We start from the raw sequence: 21,101 nt of genomic DNA on the forward strand, positions 1-21,101 counted from the left end.
TATCTCTAACTCCTCTCTCTCCACTCTTCTCTCTCTCCCTCCCCTCTCTCCCCTCTTCTCTCTCTCCTCTCTCTCTCATCCCTCCTCTCTCTCTACCCCTCTTCTCTTCTCCCTTCTCTCCCTCCCATTCTCTACCTCCCACTCTCTCTCTCCCTTCTTCTCTCTCCACTGGCATTTGGTGAGTTTGCTTTTAGGCAACGCAGATTTTTGGTTAGTTGGATTTTAGGCATCCCGCCCTTCGGTTAGTTTGCATTTAGGCGTCCCACCCTTTCGGTTAGTTGCCGTTTCGTCTACGTACTCTTTTGGTTTTTGGTGTTTCTGCCTCGTTTCCATTAGGTTCTTTGGCTTCGACTTCTTTGCTTCGACCTCTCGTCCGTCGACTCCACGTCCGGGTACCGTGTGTAAGGGACTTGGGTCCCGGTGTGTGTGAGGGATTGTGGGTGCAGTGTGAGAGGATGGTAGAACCATTGTACCTCCATCTGGACTATCTTCAATAGGTACAAATTGAAGCCTGTGATGTTGTCCTTTGTAATAAACGCTGAGTGCCACAGTTCACGTCACTAGGTTGTGTTTTTTCTGGTTGTGATTTTTGGAATCCAGTTCCCTGCTTTGGCAAATGTTTCAGCAGTTTTTAGCACATATTGATCAATTTTACTTCGGAGTCACGTGAGTGACTACGTGAAGAACCCGCTCAGTGCGCAGGCGCGGCATTACGCCAGCAGTGCAACAGCGGCTGCCACGGGAATTAGGCACTCCCGTTACAGGATGAACAGGACCGTCAGGTGAGTACCCTGAGGTCGGGTTTTCTTTTACAGGTGAGCCTTTTTCTGCTTGTGTTTTTTACAGGCAGGAACAAAACTGTCCCCTGTTTTCCCGTTGGGGAGGGGGGCAGCAACAGGCGGTAGGAGCGTTAGCCTGTGTTCCGTAATTCCCCGACACCGTGCCGAGGCCAGCCCGCTAGTACCTGAAGCAGCGGGCTGGACGCATAGCCACTCGAGAGGCATCCGGCAGGTGTTCCCGATGTCGGACGGGACGTCTCTCCACCCGCACGGGGGGAGAGAGAGCCGCCTGAGCCGCTGGAGCGGCTCACGGAGCAGGTGCCTGCGAGACGCGCTGCTTGAGGGGCGCTCTCGCTACTACAAGGCACAAAAGCTCCAGAAGAACCTGTCCCCCGCTCGACTCCAGCAGAGGAGCGTTCCATTGCACGGGGGGCAGCAACAGGCGGTAGGAACAATTACCGGTCGCTCCGCTATCCCCATCACCGCGCCGAGCCCAGTCCCGCTAGTGCCTGAACTGCGGGCTGGATGTCTAGCCATCCGAACAGGCATCCGGCCGGTGGCGTCCGATTCGTCGGACGGGGACATGTCTCATGCACTGCCCTCTGCTCCCTCATTACTGGAGGCTAGCATTGGTGACAAGGGCTGGGCTGGTCTGGAACAGGGACAGGCGGACGAATTCGGGAGTATGCCAGGGGTGCAGGAACATGAAGAGCTGTTGGGTGTGATGGACCGCTTGTAGCAACCCCACGGGCTGGAGCACCGCTGGAACCAAGAATGGCGGCCAGCATCAACCATTACTGGAAAAGGTGCTCGCTGAGGTGCTGAAACAACACAGCACCAGAAAACGGTGAGGCCCTCAAAGTAAAAAGTGTCAACAGCCAAATCTGGGGGCATGTGGGTCACACATCCAGACCCAAGAACTCAAGCTACAGCAGATCCTAAGGCTCCTGACGTCAGCCATCACAGCCTTTGCTCGTTCCGTGGAGACCACGGAGATTGATACCTGCCAGCAGGATGTGCTGGCATTAATGTGTACCACACAATTTGAGATCAACAATCTCCGGAGGGAAACATAAGACCTGCCCTCAATCCCAAATTTGCTGGCTTGTGTAAAGCCCCAGCTGCGGAGACGGACGCGCTGCTATTTGGGAAAGATTTCAATAAAAAACTGAAGGAGATGCAGGAAGCATCAAAAACCTTCGGCCTAATGAGGGCAGGCCCCGGGACGAGCAAACCAAGACCTCCGATACCCAAGCGGCAGCACCCCGCGGCATCCACAGTCGACGTCCGCAATATGGGACTGGTGAACGCTTGGGGTCCGCACATTATCCCCAAAGATCTATCAGATCAGGGCCCGCAGCGGACCCTCTGGAAAATGCGCCTCCCCCCAACATCGCCAGCACGTCAGAACAAAACCTTCAGGAAAATGAAGAAAACAGAATCGCCAATAACCATGGAGGTAGGTGGGTCTGGTCCCTACCAGCATATAGAGAATAAGGGTGCTTTATTAACAGGGGGAGATTACACTTGTTTAAAGAAGCATGGGGTATGGTCATGAGTGACAAGTATACTCAACAACATTACAGGATATAAAATACAATTAATGTCAGAAAAAACGCCGCCAGTTCAACAATGGCCCCAAAGGGTATTTCTCCCTCCGTCAAAGAGAAACGTGAGGGACAAGCTGAACTGGTGAGACTTATCACAAAGGGGGTCATCGAAAAGACCAAACATGAACCTTTGGAATTTGTATCGAATATATTCACTAAACCAAAAAAGATGGTGTCTGTCGCATCATCATTGACTTAACATCACTAAACAAATTTGTTAAGTATATACATTTCAAATGGAGACATATGTTACTGCCAAACAACTGAATTCCAAAGGACACTTCATGGCAAGCATTTATCTTAAAGATGCTTACTATCTAGTACCCATATACAAGGATCATCGCAGATACCTAAAATTTATCTGGATGGTACAAAGCATTGCCCTATGGGCGAACTTCAGCCCAAGATTATTCACCAAATATTGAACCCAGCCATGGCAATACTAAGAAAACAAAAACATATTGTCATGGCATATCTGGAGGATATTTCATAGTAGGGAAAACGATGGAATTGGCTTTGGCAGCAGTATCAGCTACCAAAACAGCTCCTCGAAACTCTGGGGTTCGTCCTACATCCAGATAAATCTAAGTTGAAGCCATCCACTATCATGGACTACCTGGGCTTCACAATTAACTCAGTCCATTGACTGTTACCTTGCCAAAGGCAAAAAATGGTTGAATTAGCACAATCATGCAACAAATTAATGGTCAACGAGCGACCAACTATTCGACAAGTAGCAAGAGTAATTGGGGAAATGGTAGCAGCATTTCCGGCTACACAATTCGGACCTTTGCACTATCAAAAATTTTACAGAGAGCAAAGGTACGGGCAGTAAAACGAACATACAGGTCACTATGATCGTGTCATGAACTTACCCACTGAAGCAATATCAGAGCTACAGTGGTGGGCAGAAAACGTTTGGCATAGTTTCAGCCCTATCTTTATCACTAACCCTACTTTAGTTATTCAAACAGATGCCAGTGCTCAAGGCTGGGGAGCGACTAACTCCATATCCAGCACAAGTGGTAGATGGACTAAACTAGAGTCATCATTACTACTTACACTGGGCATTAACTATCTAGAGATGTTGGGCGCCTTTTATGGTTTAAAAGCATATGTATCTAATATGCAGCACTTGCATGTTCGGTTACAAATTGATAAATACTACGGTGATGGCTTATATTAACCATATGGGTGGCATAAAATCATTATCATGCGACAAATTGGTCAACATGATTTGGCAATGGTATGTCGAAAGACATATTTGGCTATCAATACAATACAATACAATACAATTCAATACAATTCAATTTATTGTCATTTGGACCCTGTGAGGTCCAAACGAAATGCCGTTTCTGCAGCCATACATTACAAACAAATAGACCCAAGACACAACATATTTTACATAAACATCCATCACATTGCTGTGATGGAAGGCCAAAAAAACTTTTCTCTCCACTGCACTCTCCCCCCCCCATGTCAGAGTCAAAGTCAAAGCCCCCGGCGGGCGATGGCGAATTGTCCCGTGGCCATTAAACCACGCCGGGTAATGCAAGTTCGCGCACCGGGTCTTGGTGTTAGAGCCCCCGGTGCGCGCTCGCAAACTCCCGCGGCCATTCCAAGCCACGCGGGGCGGTGATGTAAGGCCCCGCTCCAGGAGCTCTTCAACCCCGCAACTCGGGCGGGAGAAGTCGCCGTTGCGGAAGCCCCGAAAAGCGGTCTCCCCCCAGGTACCCGCGGGCTCCCGGTGCCGTCCGCCAAACCCGCAGTTGCAGCCACCGAATCTCCGGGGGTCGGGCCGCAGCAGCGTCCACCACAGCTCCACCCGCTCTGGACTCGGCCAGCTCCGCGACGGTGAGGTGAGTGTCGGCACTGGAGCCCTCGGTTTTCCTGTTGGAGGCCGCTCCTCGTTGCAGCCCCAACGACAACGGAGACCCGACAAAGAAAAGGTCGGGTCTCCCGTGCAGGGAGAGATTTAAAAGTTTCCCCCTCCCCCCCACACCACCCCCACCCCCCCACACACATACCCCAACAAAATAACAAAAACTACATTAAAACATAGACATAAAATAATAAAAACGCAGACGGACTGCAGAGGCCGCTGCTGGCGAGAGCCGCGCCGCCTACCGGATCTGCTACTTACCTACCAGGTAAGCTAAACACCCATGCCATGAGAAAATTAAACGCCTGGGTTGCAAGTTTGAACAGACCTTACCTGGAACTGGGATTGTCCAAACAAACCATCACCACCATGTCGGCATCCCTTCGAACATCCACCAAGAGGCAGTACTTAACCAGCATCAAAAAAGGGAGAAGTACTGCCAGGAAACATGGACAACATACGCAACAGCTACAGCCACCAACATACTGGAGTTCCTGGCCATCTACACCACGATGTAGGGATCAGCTACAGTGCCATCAACACAGCGCAGAGTGCTCTTTCTGCTTATCTCAAACCAGCGGCAGGACAACAGGCGATGGGATTCCATCCACTGGTGGTAAAACTGATGAAGGGCATTTACAATATCAAGCCCTAAGCCCAGGTATACCCATATTTGGGATATCAGTGTGGTCCTGACATATCTCAGGGAATGGCCACCAGCCAGATCCCCCGGCCTCGAGCAAGCTACACTAAAGACGCTCATGTTTATGGCACTTGTATCCGCTCAGAGGGTCCAGTCACTCCACCTATTGCGACTGGACAACATGATCACAGCTCCAGACCAGATCTGTCGTTATCCAGCGACTGGTCAAACAGAGCAGACCAGGAACACCTAATCCAGTCGTGGCTTACCCACCAGAACCACGGTTATGTGCCATGACCCACCTACTATCCTACATAGACACAACCAGAATATTCGAGGGAGATGAAAAGCCTTGTGGGTCAGTCACAAAAACCTTATGGTGGGGTACGAGCCAAACCATTGCGAGATGGCTCAAGCAGGTGCTAGAAACCGCTGGGATAAACACTAACATGTACAAATGTTATTCCACCAGGGCAGCATCCATGTCGACGGCTAAAGAATGGACATGCCTATAGACCACATCCTGGCTACAGCAGGATGGTGGGAAGGGAAAAGACCGTTCAGAAATTTTTATAATAAGCCGTTGGCAAAACCTGGTTTATTTGCAGTAAAGATTTACGAACTGCAAATATTTAATTTAAGCCCAGGGGAGCAACTTAATTCTTTGTTGTTATTGTTTAAAAATTGTGTTTTTCTACAAATAGACTCATTGGTTCATTACGATAACACTTCCTCCCTCAAGAACTTCGGCAGTGAGTGAAATGAAACTGTTACACGGTTTGAAATCACAGAGCTTTGAAATCTTCACATAGTCACTCACGTGACTCCGAAGTAAAATAGTAAGATTAAACGAGAATTTACCAGTTTGAAGTTTGATCTGTATTTTATGAGGAGTTACGATGAGGGATTACGTGCCCTCCGCTCCCACCCTCATTATATGGATCAAACTAATAAATTGATGTCTCCTTATCTTTACTATGTTTACTTCAAAATAACTGTGTCTATCTGTGATTCCACACCGCTGCTTGGAAGTATGCCGCGCCTGCGCACTGAGCAGGTTCTTCACGTAATCCCTCATCGTAACTCCTCATAAAATACAGATCAAACTTCAAACTGGTAAGTTCTCGTTTAATCTTACTATTACCTGCTACAGATGGTTAGAGATTGAGTTGCTTGCTCAAATAATTGGAGGTACAGGTTTGTAGGTCGGAGGACATTATGTAAAATTGTGCAGGAAAATCTGTGTCCTTGTTTCATGACCTGAATGTGTGATGCTGAAGCTTTTGATGTAAACTGGTCATATTGCTCTCAGCTTCTTTACTGAGGCTAGATTTACTGAGACTGTGTTTATTCTCTTCCTGTTGTCAAATGGAAATCAAGGTGGTGAATTTGTTGATATAGTTATGTGGTGTTCTACCTGAACAGTCTGTAAACAGTTCATTTAGTAGCGGGCTATTCCTTTATCCATGCCTCCGGCCACAGCCACTTATTCTCAATGGGGCTGGAATGTGTCCTGATGGTTTGCCAGCTGATGCTGGGATAAAGTAGCGTGAGATTATCCAACACTGACATTTCTTCATTAATTTGGAGGATCACCAAGCCTGCAGTAAAACCTGTTGATTCTGATAATTTGTTGTTGTCAGAAGTACCTGTCTGACATAGGATTTGATTCTAGTTACATTGTTTGTTATTGATGGCCTAACCTGGTATTGTGATAGGATTTGGGCGCAGCTGCACAGAAATCATTAGGGGTTTTAGACAAAATGCTGAAGTAGTTTAGCATTTCTGTAGAAAAGATGCTACGGGCAGCATCTCTGGAGAAAAGGAATAGGTGATGTTTTGGGTCGGAACCCTTATTCAAACCCCTTTCAGGTACTCCACATTTGTGTCTATCTTCGGTATAATCCAACATCAGTCTGAAAAAGGGTCTCGACCTGGAACGTCACCCATTCCTTCTCTCCAGAGACGCTGCCTGTCCCGCTGAGCATTTTGTCTCTACCTTTGGTTTAAACCAGCATCTGCAGTTCCTTCCTTCTCTTTAGGGGTTTAGTTTGGTCTGAAATTGTGTTGTGGTTTGTTTTTTTAATTAGATTAGTAACAATGTTTAAGAGGCAGTAATACCATTCAAGAGGCATCTGGATGGGTATTTGAATACATGAGACATATGTCATTATTGCAGGCATGTGGGATTAGTATACGTTGGATGGTCAGCAGAGATATGGTTGGCTAAAGGACGTGTTTTTATGCTGAATGACCCTCCGACTATTAGGATTCCCCAGTTCTAACTGCAATGTTTTTTTGGTGGAAGTACTATATTATTGTTGTTTCCAATACTTTTGTATTAATGATGAGAATAATCGAGCCGTACAAAGCTGTGCCTCACTGTATTTACAGTCTCTGGTGCATGTTTTGCCTCTGGCCTGAGCAACAATGACCAATGTGTAGGACGGAGCTGCAGATGCTGGTTTAAACCGCAGAGCATAAAAAGCTGGATTAACAGCGGGACAGGCAGCATCTCTGGAGAGAAGGAATGGGTGACGTTTCGGGTTGAGACCCTTCTTCTGACTGAAAGTCACAGGAAAAGGAAATGACAGATTTCGACGATGATGTAGAGAGATATAGAACAATGAACGAAAGATATGCAAGAAATTGACGATGATAAAGGAAACAGCCATTGTTAGCTGTTTGTTGGGTGAAATCTTCTGCAGTTGTATAGGGCTCTGGTGAGACCACATCTGGAGTATTGTGTACAGTTTTGGTCTCCTAATTTGAGGAAGGACATCCTTGTGATTGAGGCAGTGCAGCGTAGGTTCACGAGATTGATCCCTGAGATGGCGGGACTGTCATATGTGGAAAGATTGAAAAGACTAGGCTTGTATTCACTGGAGTTTAGAAGGATGAGGGGAGATCTTATAGAAACATATAAAATTATAAAAGGACTGGACAAGCGAGATGCAGGAAAAATGTTCCCAATGTTGGGCGAGTCCAGAACCAGGGGCCACAGTCTTAGAATTAAGGGGAGGTCATTTAAGACTGAGGTGAGAAAAAACCTTTTGACCCAGAGAGTTGTGAATTTATGGAATTTCCTGCCACAGAGGGCAGTGGAGGCCAAATCATTGGATGTATTTAAGAGAGAGTTAGATAGAGCTCTAGGGGCTAGTGGAATCAAGGGATATGGGGAAAAGGCAGGCACGGGTTATTGATAGGGGACGATCAGCCATGATCACAATGAAAGGCGGTGCTGGCTTGAAAGGCCGAATGGCCTCCTCCTGCACCTATTTTCTATGTTTCTATGAGAAGCTAGTGCGTCTTGAGTGGGGGAGAGATGGAGATAGAGGGAATGCCGGGGTTACTTGAAGTTAGGGAAATCAAAACTCATACCACAGGGCTGTAAGCAGGCCAAGCAAACTATGAGATGCTCTTCCTCCAATTTGCGTTTGCCCTTATTCTGACAATGGAGGAGACCTAGGACAGAAAGGTCAGTGTGGGAATGGGAAGGCGAATTAAAGTGTTTGGCAACCAGGAGATCAGGTAGGTCCGGGCAGACTGAGTGAAGGTGTTCAGTGAAACAATCGCCCAGTCTATATTTGGTCTTGCCGATGTATAAGAGTCCGCATGTTGAACAATAGATACAGTAGATGAGGTTGGAGGAGGTGCAAGTGAACCTCTGCCTAACCTGAAAGGACTGTCGGGGTCCCTGGACAGAGTCGAGGGAGGAAGTATAGGGACAGGTGTTGCAGGGGAAGGTACCTGGGGAAGGGGTGGTTTGGGTGAGAAAGGATGAGTTAACCCAGGGAGTTGCGGAGGGAACGGTCTCGGCGGAAAGCGGAAAGGGGTGGAGATGGGAAGATGTGACTGGTGGTGGAATCCCATTGGAGGTGGTGAAATAATAATGACCAATGTTCTGCTTGCGTAATCTGTACTGATGGTGGGAAAACATGTCTTCTCCTCTCTTCTCCATCTCTTCACCTCTGCCTATCCTTAGCCCCACGTCCCCCTCCCTTTCATCTGTGCTTGAATTGCCTCATATTGTGTTTTTAATTGAATTCTGTCTTTAATTTGTGTACTAGTCATGTCTCTATTATTTATTTCATTCTGCTTACATGTTTTTCCTCTACTTGCTACATTTTTGTAAGGTGTCCTTGAGACTCTTGAAAGGCGCCCATAAATAAAATTTATTATTATTATTATTATTATGTCTTGCAATATTGTTTGCTTTGTGAAAGTAACTGGTTGTGTGATGTTGAGCTACAAAAAAAAAAAAGGAATGTTTCGCTGCTGATGTAGTCTTGGTCAATCATTAGATGTGTAGTAATTCGATAACATATATCAAAATGAAAACAGAAAATGCAGGAAATACTGCAGGGTCAGGTAGTTTCAGAGGTCGGGGAAGCAATTAACTTTTTGTATAACGCAATCTTATGAAAAACGACAAAAACTATTTATACTCTGTTTCTCTGTCCACAGGTTCTGCCTGACCTGAGATTTCCAGCATTTTCTGATTATATTGCAAGGTTTCCAGCATCTATAGTTTTTTGTTTTAAGTAACGGCTTTGAATCCTGTAGGATTTTAATGAGTGCTAGTGGGTGATAATGTACCACACATTGATGCAGCAGGTAGAGCTGCTGCCCACAGCGCCAGAGACCCGGGTTCAATCTGTCTTTGGGCGCTCTCTGCATGGAGTTTGCATGTTCTCCCTGTGACCGCATGAGGTTCCTTCGGGTGCTCCAGTTCCTTCCACGTCTCAAAGATGTGTGGGTTTGTGGGTTAATTGTTCTCTTTAAAAAATGTCATGTTTAAAAATAGCCCCTAGTGTGTAAGCAGTGGACATGAAAGTATGATAACATAGAACTATTTCATTGTACCGCTGCTGGCAAATTCATTTCACTTGCACTTTATGTGCAAGTGATGAATAAAACTGATTGATTGATTGAACTAGTGTGAATGGGTGATCAATGGATGGCATGGACTCGGTGGGCCAAAGGGCCTGTTTCCATGCTGTATCTCTAAACTAAATATGAACCATTTTTAAGCTGGATGTATGTGTATAAAAATCACCTTTCTCTTTTTTTTCCTTTAGAATGCTGCTCTACATCATCTCTTTATACGTAAAACTTTTCGACCATTTAAATGTCTGCACTGTGGGAAGGCATTTCGGGAGAAAGAGAAGTTGGATCAGCACCTGCACTTCCATGGGCGAGAGGGCAACTATCCACTGACCTGTGATATCTGTAACAAAGGCTTCATAAACAGTTCGGCTCTCGATTCACACATGAAATTGCACTCTGATCTGAAAACGTACTCCTGTATTTTCTGCACAGAATCTTTTGATAGACTGGATCTCCTCAAAGAACATGTCGCAGTTCATGTTACTAACGGTTATTTCACCTGTCCCTCCTGTAAAAAACAATTTCCAGATTTTATCCAGGTGAGTGTTTCAGTCTCGGACATTTTGAAAGTCAAAGTAGTTCTTCATGACTTTGATGCCTGCACTTAACAAATCTTTTGGGCTTTCAGATTTTGCCGGTGGTTCTGTTGCGTGTTCTTTCCCAGATCAATCCAAACTAATTCCACATCCCTGCTTTTTCGCTCTCGTAAATCAACATCTTCTAATATGTTAAGCAAGTCTATTTTCCTTAAAATACTGAATGGACTTTGTCCCAACCATTTTCTTTGGCAAAAACCTCCCATAAACAAAATATGCAAGGAATTCCTTTCTGTGCTGCATTTGCAGAAAAAAGTATGAAATTGTGAGATAATATACACTGTGTCAGGAAGAAAATGAAAGATAGAAAAAGCACACACATGAAAAGTAGAGAAGGTGAAACTGAATGAAAATGACAAGCAAGGAAAAAGTAAAATAAAGAAGTTGGCGGAAAGGCAATGACAACAGTGTGCGATGAACCAGGTCAAACGCCACTTGTTCATCACATTCGTTCACCCTGAACACCCACAGATCCAGCCCACATTCCCGGCTTCTCTTGAGGTTTAGAAAACAGTTATAATCTGCAGCACAGATGGGCAGCATTTGGCTCATCAGAATCTGCCAGCTTCTATTATAACAATCTTGTCAATCCTATTTCAAGTTTTCTCCATAACTTATTCAAGCCAGTCAAATACCCTCCTGAAGACAATGAATGATTATTTTTCCATTACCCTTGCAGGCAGTGAGTGCCAAATACTAACAATGCCCTGAGACAAAATGATTTCCCTTCACATCCCATGTACTCTCTGTTCAAAAAATTGAATCTGTCTCCTTGATTCTATTTACCTTACCTTTCAAATAACCTTCCACCTTTCCCTGAGCAATCCGCTTTGTACAGGTTCAACTTCATGCTTTTGTACTTTAGGCTTGTGTTGATGAACCCTGGCATTCCATCCATTTTACAAATTATTTTCTTGATACAAGATCCCTTTGTGCTCCACATCCATCAGTCATTGAGTCTTTATTGTCTGTTTTCATTCTTTCTGCCAAAGCATCTCAAAGTATATCAAATGTTGATTACATTTGGTTTGCAGAGTTTTGTAGAAAGGTTAAATAATATGTATGAATCTTTTACCTCATTGGGGGACAAGAAGGAGGTAAAAGACCTTTAGATGAAAGACTGATATGGAGTGGACACGAGTGATTAATTGTCACATGTACCGATTACAGAACAGTAAAATTGCAGTAACACTACAAGCGTGTAAACACAATACTCAGAGATAATGTACAATAAACAAAAAAATCCAATTAATCAATAACATCAATACTAGTGCAAAAATGCCTTCAGTCCTTAGTGCAACCAAAGACCATTCATAATTTGGTTTTCGTATGACTTTAGGAGCAAAAATTTCAAGTTCTCTCATCATCCCAATATTCTGCTGTAGAGAAAATGTAACTCATATATGCTGGACTGAAGTGTCATGGACAGAAGGTTCCACGCTCCTTTTCCAAGAAGTACCTTGTACATTGGGTGTCCAGACATTAACAATCTTAAAATACTGGGGGGGGAAATACCATCATCATTTGTAGAGAGAAACAAATTGCAACTCAGCCAGTCAGTGCTTAACATAAACTCTCTGCCTCCACAGATCCTATATCACCTGCTCTTATGGTATTTTCTCTCTTTATTCGGATGTTTAGCTTGACAGGCCTTTACCCCATTTAGATCTGCCCACATGCTCCGTGACAGGTTGATGTCCAGTCCTTGGGTCCGATATATGGTGTTTTTTGACAATCGTAGTTTCTGTTCAAGCTTCCCTCCTGGATTATTCGGTGCGGTAAGGAGAAGGGAGCAGGCAGAATAATTTCTGAGGTTGAGATTTATAGTTAGACTAGACCAAGTGCAGACCCGTTGGGTCTGTTTCCCCAACGGCGTTTTGCAGGGGGGGGGGGGGGGGGGGGGGGGGCTGCGGCATCAAACTCATATTAACCAACCCCCAAACACACAGGTGGGGGGAGGGAGGGGGGATGTGAAGAGGGGAGGGAGGGGAGAGGAGGTGGAGGAAATGGGACAGATTTGGGAGGGAAAGGAGAGCGGGGGTAGGGGGTGAGAGAGGGGGATGGGGAGATAGATGTGGTGGAGGGGGAGGATGGGGAGGTAGGGAAGGAGGGAGGGAGGGGGAGAGGGGTGGGGGGGAGAGGGGAAAGAGTGGGGAGGGAGGTGGAGAGGGGTAGGGGGAGTGATGGAAGAGGGACAGAGGGGTAGGAGGAAGGGGGTGGCGTAGAGAGGGAAGGGGGGGTGGGGGAGAGAGGGATGGGTGGGAGAGGGGTGCGGAGAGGGAAACATAGAACCATTGAAATTAAGTGCAGGAGTAGGCCATTCGGCCCTTCGAGCCTGCACCACCATTCAATATGATCGTGGCTGATCATCCAACTCAGTATCCTGTACCTGCCTTCTCTCCATACCCCCTGATCCCTTTAGCCACAAGGACCACATCTAACTCCCTCTTAAATACAGCCAATGAACAGGCCTCAACTACCTTCTGTGCCAGTGAATTCCAGAGATTCACCACTCTCTGTGTTAAAAATGTTTTTCTCATCTCGGTCCTAAAAGATTTACCCCTTATCCTTAAACTGTGACCCCTTGTTCTGGACTTCCCCAACATCTGGAACAATCTTCCTGCATCTAGCCTGTCCAACCCCTTAAGAATTTTGTAAGTTTCTATAAGATACCCCCTCAATCTTTTAAATTCTAGCATGTACAAGCCGAGTCTATCCAGTCTTTCGTCATATGAAAGTCCTGACATCCCAGGAATCAGTCTGGTGAACCTTCTCTGTACTCCCTCTATGGCAACGATGTATTTGAACATTGGGCATTGTGACATCACACGATGGAACGTTCACCAGGGGCTGGGGCTGGTGCTGCTTCTATGGGTGAGAAGCCAGTTTAGTTGTGAAATATTGGGGGGGGGGGGGGGGGGTTAGGATTTGATTAAAAACGTGCACTTAAACACGACGACCAATGGCAAACCCGTTGGGTCTGATCCCCCAACGCAGCCGTTCCCTACCCGTAGCCCCCACTGGGGGGGGGGGGTGGGGGGCGGGCGCCTCACACACACTAACCACCCCCACACACAGAGTTGGAAAAGTGCATAAAGACCGTTCCCTACCTGTAGCCCCCAGGGGAGATTTGGTCGTCGAAGTCGGGTCCCTGCCGTCTTAAAATATCGTATCTTGAAGTCGTCGAGGTGGGGTCCGTCTCGGCACGGGGGGGGGGGGGTGGGGGGGGGGTTAGCGGTGCGGCATCACACACACGAAGCTTCGACACACACAGAGCCTTAAAAGTGTAAATGCCCGACCTCTTTTCCGTTTTTCTCTAATTTAATTAAGATGTGCAGGTGGTGTTCTTATCGAGGTTCAGGGGTGAATGACGTAAATATTTTCACACAATATGGGAACATCTCATGTTGTCTTGAAGGCTCCTCGGCCCACATCTGACTCTCTGTACTGTCACTATGGCAACGATGTCTATGAGCACTGGGCATTGTGACATCACACGATGGAACGTTCACCATTGGCTGGGGCTCCTGCATAGGCATATGTAAATGAATCCATTCCGATTGGACATATGTGAAGATTGGGCATTGTGACATCACACGATGGAACGCTCAGCAGGGGCTGGTGCTGGTGAAGGTTCTGTGGGTGTGAAGCCAGTTTAGTTTTGAAATATTGGGGGGGGGGGGGGTTAGGATTTGATTAAAACGTACACTTAAACACGTCGAAATGTAATGAGGAACGGATACTTAGAAAGAAAAGAGAAATCTCTACCAAAATGGAAAAGATGTCGGCGATTCAGCGTTCCCCCTTATCCTTAAACTTTGACCCCTTGTTCTGGTCTTCCCCAACATCCGGAACAATCTTCCTGCATCTAGCCTGTCCAACCCCTTAAGAATTTTAAACGTCTCTATAAGATACCCCCTCAATCTTCTAAAATCTAGCGATTACAAGGCGAGTCTATCCAGTCTTTCTTCATATGAAAGTTCTGACATAACAGGAATCAGCCTGGTGAACCTTCTCTGTACTCCCTCTCTATGGCAACGATGTCTTTGAGCATTGGGCATTGTGACATCACACGATGGAACCTTCACCATTGGCTTGGGCTCCTGCATAGGCATATGTAAATGGATCCATTCCGATTGGACATATGTGAAGATTGGGCATTGTGACATCACACGATGGAACGTTCAGCAGGGGCTGGGGCTGGTGAAGGTTCTGTGGGTGTGAAGCCAGTTTAGTTTTGAAATGTTGGGGGGGGGGGGGGGAAGGATTTGATTAAAAACGTGTACTTAAACACGACGGAATGTAATGAGGAGCGGATACTTAGAAAGAAAAGTGAAATCTCTACCGAAATGGAAAAGATGTCGGCGATTCTGCGTCCAGTTTCGGAGTTGCAGGGAATCAATGGAAGAAATGTGGCAGCCGGACGGAGTTCCGTTTCGGAATCTTGGGCGAGAGTTTTATATATTAATAGATAGATGCTTTAGTAAGGACAAGTAAAGCAATGTTGTTGCTGGCCCTGCATTTTGCATCTTCACATGAAGATTGTCCATGGTGTTTCCAGATGTCAGAATCCACAGTGATGTGGGGCGTAGTTCTTTGATCACTGAGAGGAGGTGGATTGAGGAGATTCCTGGCTTTGATTTCCCCTAACTGATAGCAGGGCAAGGCCCTTGAGAGATATCTTCTTGAAATTTATTGCATTTCTTTGTTTTCTGAGGTCCCAAGATAAGACTTCCAAAAAAAGTGTAAGATAAGACTGAATTTGTGACCAAAGTTCCTGTCAAGTTTTGGAACTTGCCCATCTGCTCCGACGGCCTTGTTGATTCTTGGTTTATGGCCTTTTCAACTTGTTGTCGGTGTGGGGTGGGGGTGGACTGCTTTGAAAAGGAGTCATGGTTGATAATCTATGATCTTAACCAAAGACCGAAGAGACCCAGTCTCAGTGCAGACACAAGGATTACATTTCACGCCTCACCACTTTTCTTAGTCTTGCCGTTTTGGTACACCTCACTCACCTTTGGAGCTCATTTACACCACACGTGTGGAAACTGTTAAATCAAAATTGTCTCCATTGTAGAATCAAGGACACTCCAGTCTTTGGGACTGAGTTGCAGTACACAGATGAAGCTTGTGTATGGAGCAATGTGGAAGTCATTTTACATTTATTCTTGGTAGCATACAAGAGAATAATTCACACTTTCAGAGCAAGGGTCCTCCACCAATTACCTTCTGTACAACACCACACTCCATTTAAAGTGCACAATGAGACTCTGGAAAATGTGGGTCGCCATGCCTTTAAGGTTGTCAATATAAAATTGACCATTGCTTATCTGAGAAATGAGTCTTTGAGAGGAAGATATAACTTGGATGAATGGGCAGCAGTAATTCCCAGCCCTTCCGTACACTTCAGAAACGTGTAATATGAACAGCACTCGCAAGCACTGGTGAGTGTCAGGAGTTGTGGAGCGAAGGCAGAAGATTGGGATTTAGAGGGAAAGATAGATAGCCATGATTGAATGGCAGAGTAGACTTGATGGGCTGAATGGCCTAATTCTGCTTCTCGAACTTATGAATTGATGAGATGTATCACCAACACTTGTCAAAATCCTTCAAATCCACTGAGATCAGCACTCTCATTCGAATGCCATGTCCTCATTGCGCTCAATTGGCTCCTCTAGTGGTTAGGTCCTTTCCAAAACAGAACAACTCTGAACTGTGTCACTACAAGAGATTACCAATGGTCATTAAAAAGGTTCAAAGATGTCAGAGGCTTCCTGAAAGATTGCAACATCCAATTGCAACAGCAATTCGTTCTTCCCCCGCACAATTAAAGCATGGAATAATCTTCACCCTACCATAGTTACCCAACCAGATGCAACTAAATTTAAGATAGCTCTTTCTTCCCAAACACCCTTTCTGGCTTAAGTCCTCCCTCCACCGTCTCGTTTAAATTCCATTTGGAATATTTTGGAGGACCAAGAAACCAAGAGCCAGGAATCCTCTGCAACTCTGGGAAATTAGCTTCCAGTGGAGGTGGCGGAGGCAGGTTCGATTTTATCATTTAAAAATAATTTGGATAGGTATATGGACGGGAAGGGAATGGAGGGTTATGATCTGAGTGCAGGTGGATGGGACTAGGTGAGAGTAAGTGTTCGGCACGGACTAGAAGGGACGAGATGGCCTGTTTCCATGCTGTAATTGTTATATGGTTATATGGAAATCCCTGGGCTAGGACCTCCCAATGTAGAAAAGGAGCTGCTTGTGGAAGCCCAGTGGACAGAAGATACAAAACAGAGTTCAGAATATAATTTTCAGCATTATAGTGCATCGGTTCCCTGGACAAAGTCCAGGGCCTTATGGAAGAACCATTCAGAAGCCTCAAAATGGAGGGGATGAAGCTGGAATCTGGCAATGTGTGCTTTCAAGCTTCAGTACCTTCTGCCAGATGGGAGCAGAATGAAGGAGGAATAATTGGATAATTGGCTGCTTTTCTGAGGCAGAATGAAGTGTAGATGGAGTCGGTGGTGGGATGTCTGGCCTTTATGATGAACTGGACTACATGTACGGCTCTCTGCAATTTCTTGTGGTTTGGGGCAGAACTGTTCCCAAACGTAATGCAACCCGACACTCTGCTTTATATGATGCATCTGTAGAAGCTTGTGAGAGTCATTGGAGACGTGCCAGATTTCCATAGACTCTCAGGAAGTAGAGGCGTTGGTCTTCCTTCTTGGCTGTCCCATCAATGTAGTTGGTCCACAGCAGATTATTAGTAGATGATCTCACAAACCATCTCAACTCCACCTTGTCTACCTCCCTTAACACTATGGCCCCCCTCAAAACAAGAACCGTAACTTTCAACACATCTTCACCCTGGTACACACCTGCACTTCGTAAACTGAAACAGACTGGTCGCCGACTTGAACGACTCACAAAGAAATCATCTCTCACAGTCCACCTTGAAGCTTACAAACTCCACCTCACTGACTACAAACCATATATAACCATATAACAATTACAGCACGGAAACAGGCCATCTCGACCCTTCTAGTCCGTGCCGAACACATAATCTCCCCTAGTCCCATATACCTGCGCTCAGACCATAACCCTCCATTCCTTTCCCATCCATATAACTATCCAATTTATTTTTAAATGATAAAAACTAACCTGCCTCCACCACCTTCACTGGAAGCTCATTCCACACAGCTACCACTCTCTGAGTAAAGAAGTTCCCCCTCATGTTACCCCTAAACTTCAGTCCCTTAATTCTCAAGTCATGTCCCCTTGTTTGAATCTTCCCTACTCTCAGTGGGAAAAGCTTTTCCACGTCAACTCTGTCTATCCCTCTCATCATTTTAAAGACCTCTATCAAGTCCCCCCTTAACCTTCTGCGCTCCAAAGAATAAAGCCCTAACTTGTTCAACCTTTCTCTGTAACTTAGTTGCTGAAACCCAGGCAACATTCTAGTAAATCTCCTCTGTACTCTCTCTATTTTGTTGACATCCTTCCTATAATTAGGCGACCAAAATTGTACACCATACTCCAGAATTGGCCTCACCAATGCCTTGTACAATTTTAACATTACATCCCAACTTCTATACTCAATGCTCTGATTTATAAAGGCCAGCACACCAAAAGCTTTCTTTACCACCCTATCTACATGAGATTCCACTGTGCACAGTTATTCCCAGATCCCTCTGTTCACCTACATTCTTCAATTCCCTACCATTTACCATGTACGTCGTATTTTGATTTGTCCTGCCAAGATGTAGCACCTCACACTTATCAGCATTAAACTCCATCTGCCATCTTTCAGCCCACTCTTCCAACTGGCATAAATCTCTCTGTAGACTTTGAAACTCTACTTCATTACCCGCAACCCCACCTATCTTAGTATCATCTGCATACTTACTAATCCAATTTACCACACCATCGTCCAGATCATTGATGTACATGACAAACAACAGTGGACCCAACACAGATCCCTGTGGCACCCCACTCGTCACTGGCCTCCAACCTGACAAACAACCATCCACCATTACTCTCTGGCATCTCCCATTCAGCCACTGTTGAATCCATCTTGCTACTCCACCATTAATACCCAACCATTGAACGAAAGATGCCCTCATTGCTGCAAAATCTGCCTAACTCTCCTCCATATGCACCGATCACTGCCTAAACCACAGAACCCTCTTCTCCACAGTGGGCAACCTCCTCAAGCCTCGAGCCAACACTCTCCCTACCTCTACTCCGGATCTTTGCAACTCATTCCTCCACTTTTTCGCTGATAAAATCAGCACCATCTATCAATCTTTATCCCCTGTACCCGACTCCCCAGCATCTACTACAACACCTACCAAGGCCCCTCTCAACATCTCCACTGACCTCCTTACCCCTCCTCCACACTGCTTCCTCTCCCAGTTTGACCTGGTCACCCCTATTGAAATCTCCAAACTCATCAGCTCTTCCAAACCCACTACCTGCTCCCTCGACCCTCTCCCCACTCCCCTGTTGAAGTCCTGCCTCCCCGTTCTCTGCCCCTACCTCACTAATCTCTTCAACTCCTCATTGTCCCAAGGAATTGTCCCCTCCGCTTTCAAAACTGCTGCTGTCACACCAATCTTAAAGAAACCTGGTCTTGATCCCTCCTCTCTCATTAACTATCGCCCAATCTCAAACCTCCCCTTACTTTCAAAAACGAGCGTATCGTTGCGTCGCAACTTCATTCCCACCTCCTTGCGTATAACCTACTTGAACCCCTCCAATCTGGCTTTCGCCCCGTCCATAGCACAGAAATTGCTCGCCTCAAAGTCCTCAACGACCTCACCTCTGCTGACACTGGTTCCCTCAACATCCTCATCCTCCTCGACCTGAGCGCAGCCTTCGATACAGTGAACCATAACATCCTGCTCACCAGACTCAAAGACCTCGGCATTGAAGGCTCTGCACTCAGCTGGCTCCGTTCCTAACTTTCCAACAGATCCCACTTCATCTCTCTCCACAACCACACCTCTGCTACAGCCACAGTCACTCAAGGCGTTCCCCAAGGCTCCGTACTCGGCCCCCTCCTCTTCATCATCTACATCCTCCCCCTTGGTCAGATACTCCGCCACTTCAACCTGGACTTCCACTGTTACGCCGATGACACCCAGATCTACCTCGGCACCAAAACCCCCACAACCCCCCCCCTCTCCCATATCAACTCCTGTTTGTCAGCTATAAAAACCTGGATGCAACATAACTTCCTCAAACTCAACAGCGATAAGACAGAATTCCTCCTCATAGGCTCCAAAGCCACACTCAGCAAAATCAATAACCCCACTCTCACCATCGACGGCACCACTGTCTCCCCATCTCCCCAGGCCCGCAACCTTGGCGTGATCTTTGATTCTACCCTCTCCCTTGAACCTCACATCCGCCATGTCATTAAAACCTCCTTCTTTCATCTCCGCAACATCACCAAACTCAGACCCTCTCTCACACCTCCCGCTGCTGAAATACTCATCCATGCCTTCATCTCCTCCCGACTGGACTATTGCAACTCACTTCTCCTTGGCATCAGCTCCACCTACATCAACCGACTCCAACTGGTCCAGAACGCAGCCGCCCGATTCATCACCCACACCAAATCCTGGCATCACATCACTCCAGTCCTCAAACAACTTCACTGGCTTCCCATCTCCCACCGGATCACCTACAAAATCATGATCCTCACCTACAAAGCCCTCCACCATCTGGCCCCCCCATATCTCACTGACCTCCTCTCCCCCTACCAACCCTCACGGTCCCTCAGATCCACACCAGCGGTCTCCTCTCCATCCACAAGTCCAACCTCCGCAGTTTTGGGGACAGAGCCTTCTCCAGGGCAGCTCCCAGGCTCTGGAACTCCCTCCCCCAACTGATCCGCAATTCCATGTCCCTCACCATCTTCCAGTCCCGCCTCAAGACCCATCTCTTCACCTCTGCCTATCCTTAGCCCCACGTCCCCCTCCCTTTTCATCTGTGCATTAATTGCCTCATATTGTGCTTTGTATTGAATTCTGTCTTTACTTTGTGTACTAGTCATGTCTCTACTATTTATTTCATTCCCCTTACATGTTTTTCCTCTACCTGCTACATTTTTGTAAGGTGTCCTTGAGACTCTTGAAAGGCGCCCATAAATAAAATGTATTATTATTATTATTATTAATATTAATGCCAAGGAACTGGCATTCTACAGTGAGCAACTTCCCACACTCCCCATCCTTTCAAGCACCACTGGCCATGTCTACAAAGCCTACAGCTCCCACATGGGCCTCTTTGGTCACTCAGAGCCCACAGAACTGGACCTGATGGAATGCTGAAGCAGAATAGTTGGATGTGCTTGGTTTGGGTGGAAAAGAAGTTTAATACAGTTATTTAAGAAAGCACTGCAGATGCTAGAAAAATCGAAGGAAGACAAAAATGCTGGAGGAACTCAGCGGGCGAGGCAGCATCTATGGAGTGAAGGAAATAGGACCGGCTGGTCCTTACCCTCAACAACTTTCACTTTGACTCCTCCCATTTCCTCCAAATCCAAGGCGCAGCAATGGGCACGCGCATGGGCCAGGTGAATGCCTGCCTCTTTGTAGGGTACGTCGAAGAATCCTTGCTTCCTCCTGCACCCATGCAGAACTCACTGACTTAATCCATTTCACTACTAACTTCCATCCAGCACTCAAATTC

The 21,101-nt window shown here is 46.3% G+C and overlaps 1 protein-coding gene across 3 annotated transcripts in view; it reads left to right on the forward strand.

Annotated features, from left to right (window-relative positions):
* The window catches only part of prdm10 (PR/SET domain 10), a 220,558-nt gene that overhangs the window by 117,314 nt on the left and 82,143 nt on the right, over nt 1–21,101 (forward strand). For all 3 annotated transcript variants that reach the window (XM_033049823.1, XM_033049825.1, XM_033049824.1), the window contains one exon: nt 9,996–10,343. In XM_033049823.1, the coding sequence (XP_032905714.1) occupies nt 9,996–10,343 (348 nt within the window). The remainder of the gene's footprint in view (nt 1–9,995; nt 10,344–21,101) is intronic.

This window comes from Amblyraja radiata, chromosome 33, assembly GCF_010909765.2.
Source record: "Amblyraja radiata isolate CabotCenter1 chromosome 33, sAmbRad1.1.pri, whole genome shotgun sequence".
Taxonomy (NCBI): Eukaryota; Metazoa; Chordata; class Chondrichthyes; order Rajiformes; family Rajidae; genus Amblyraja; species Amblyraja radiata.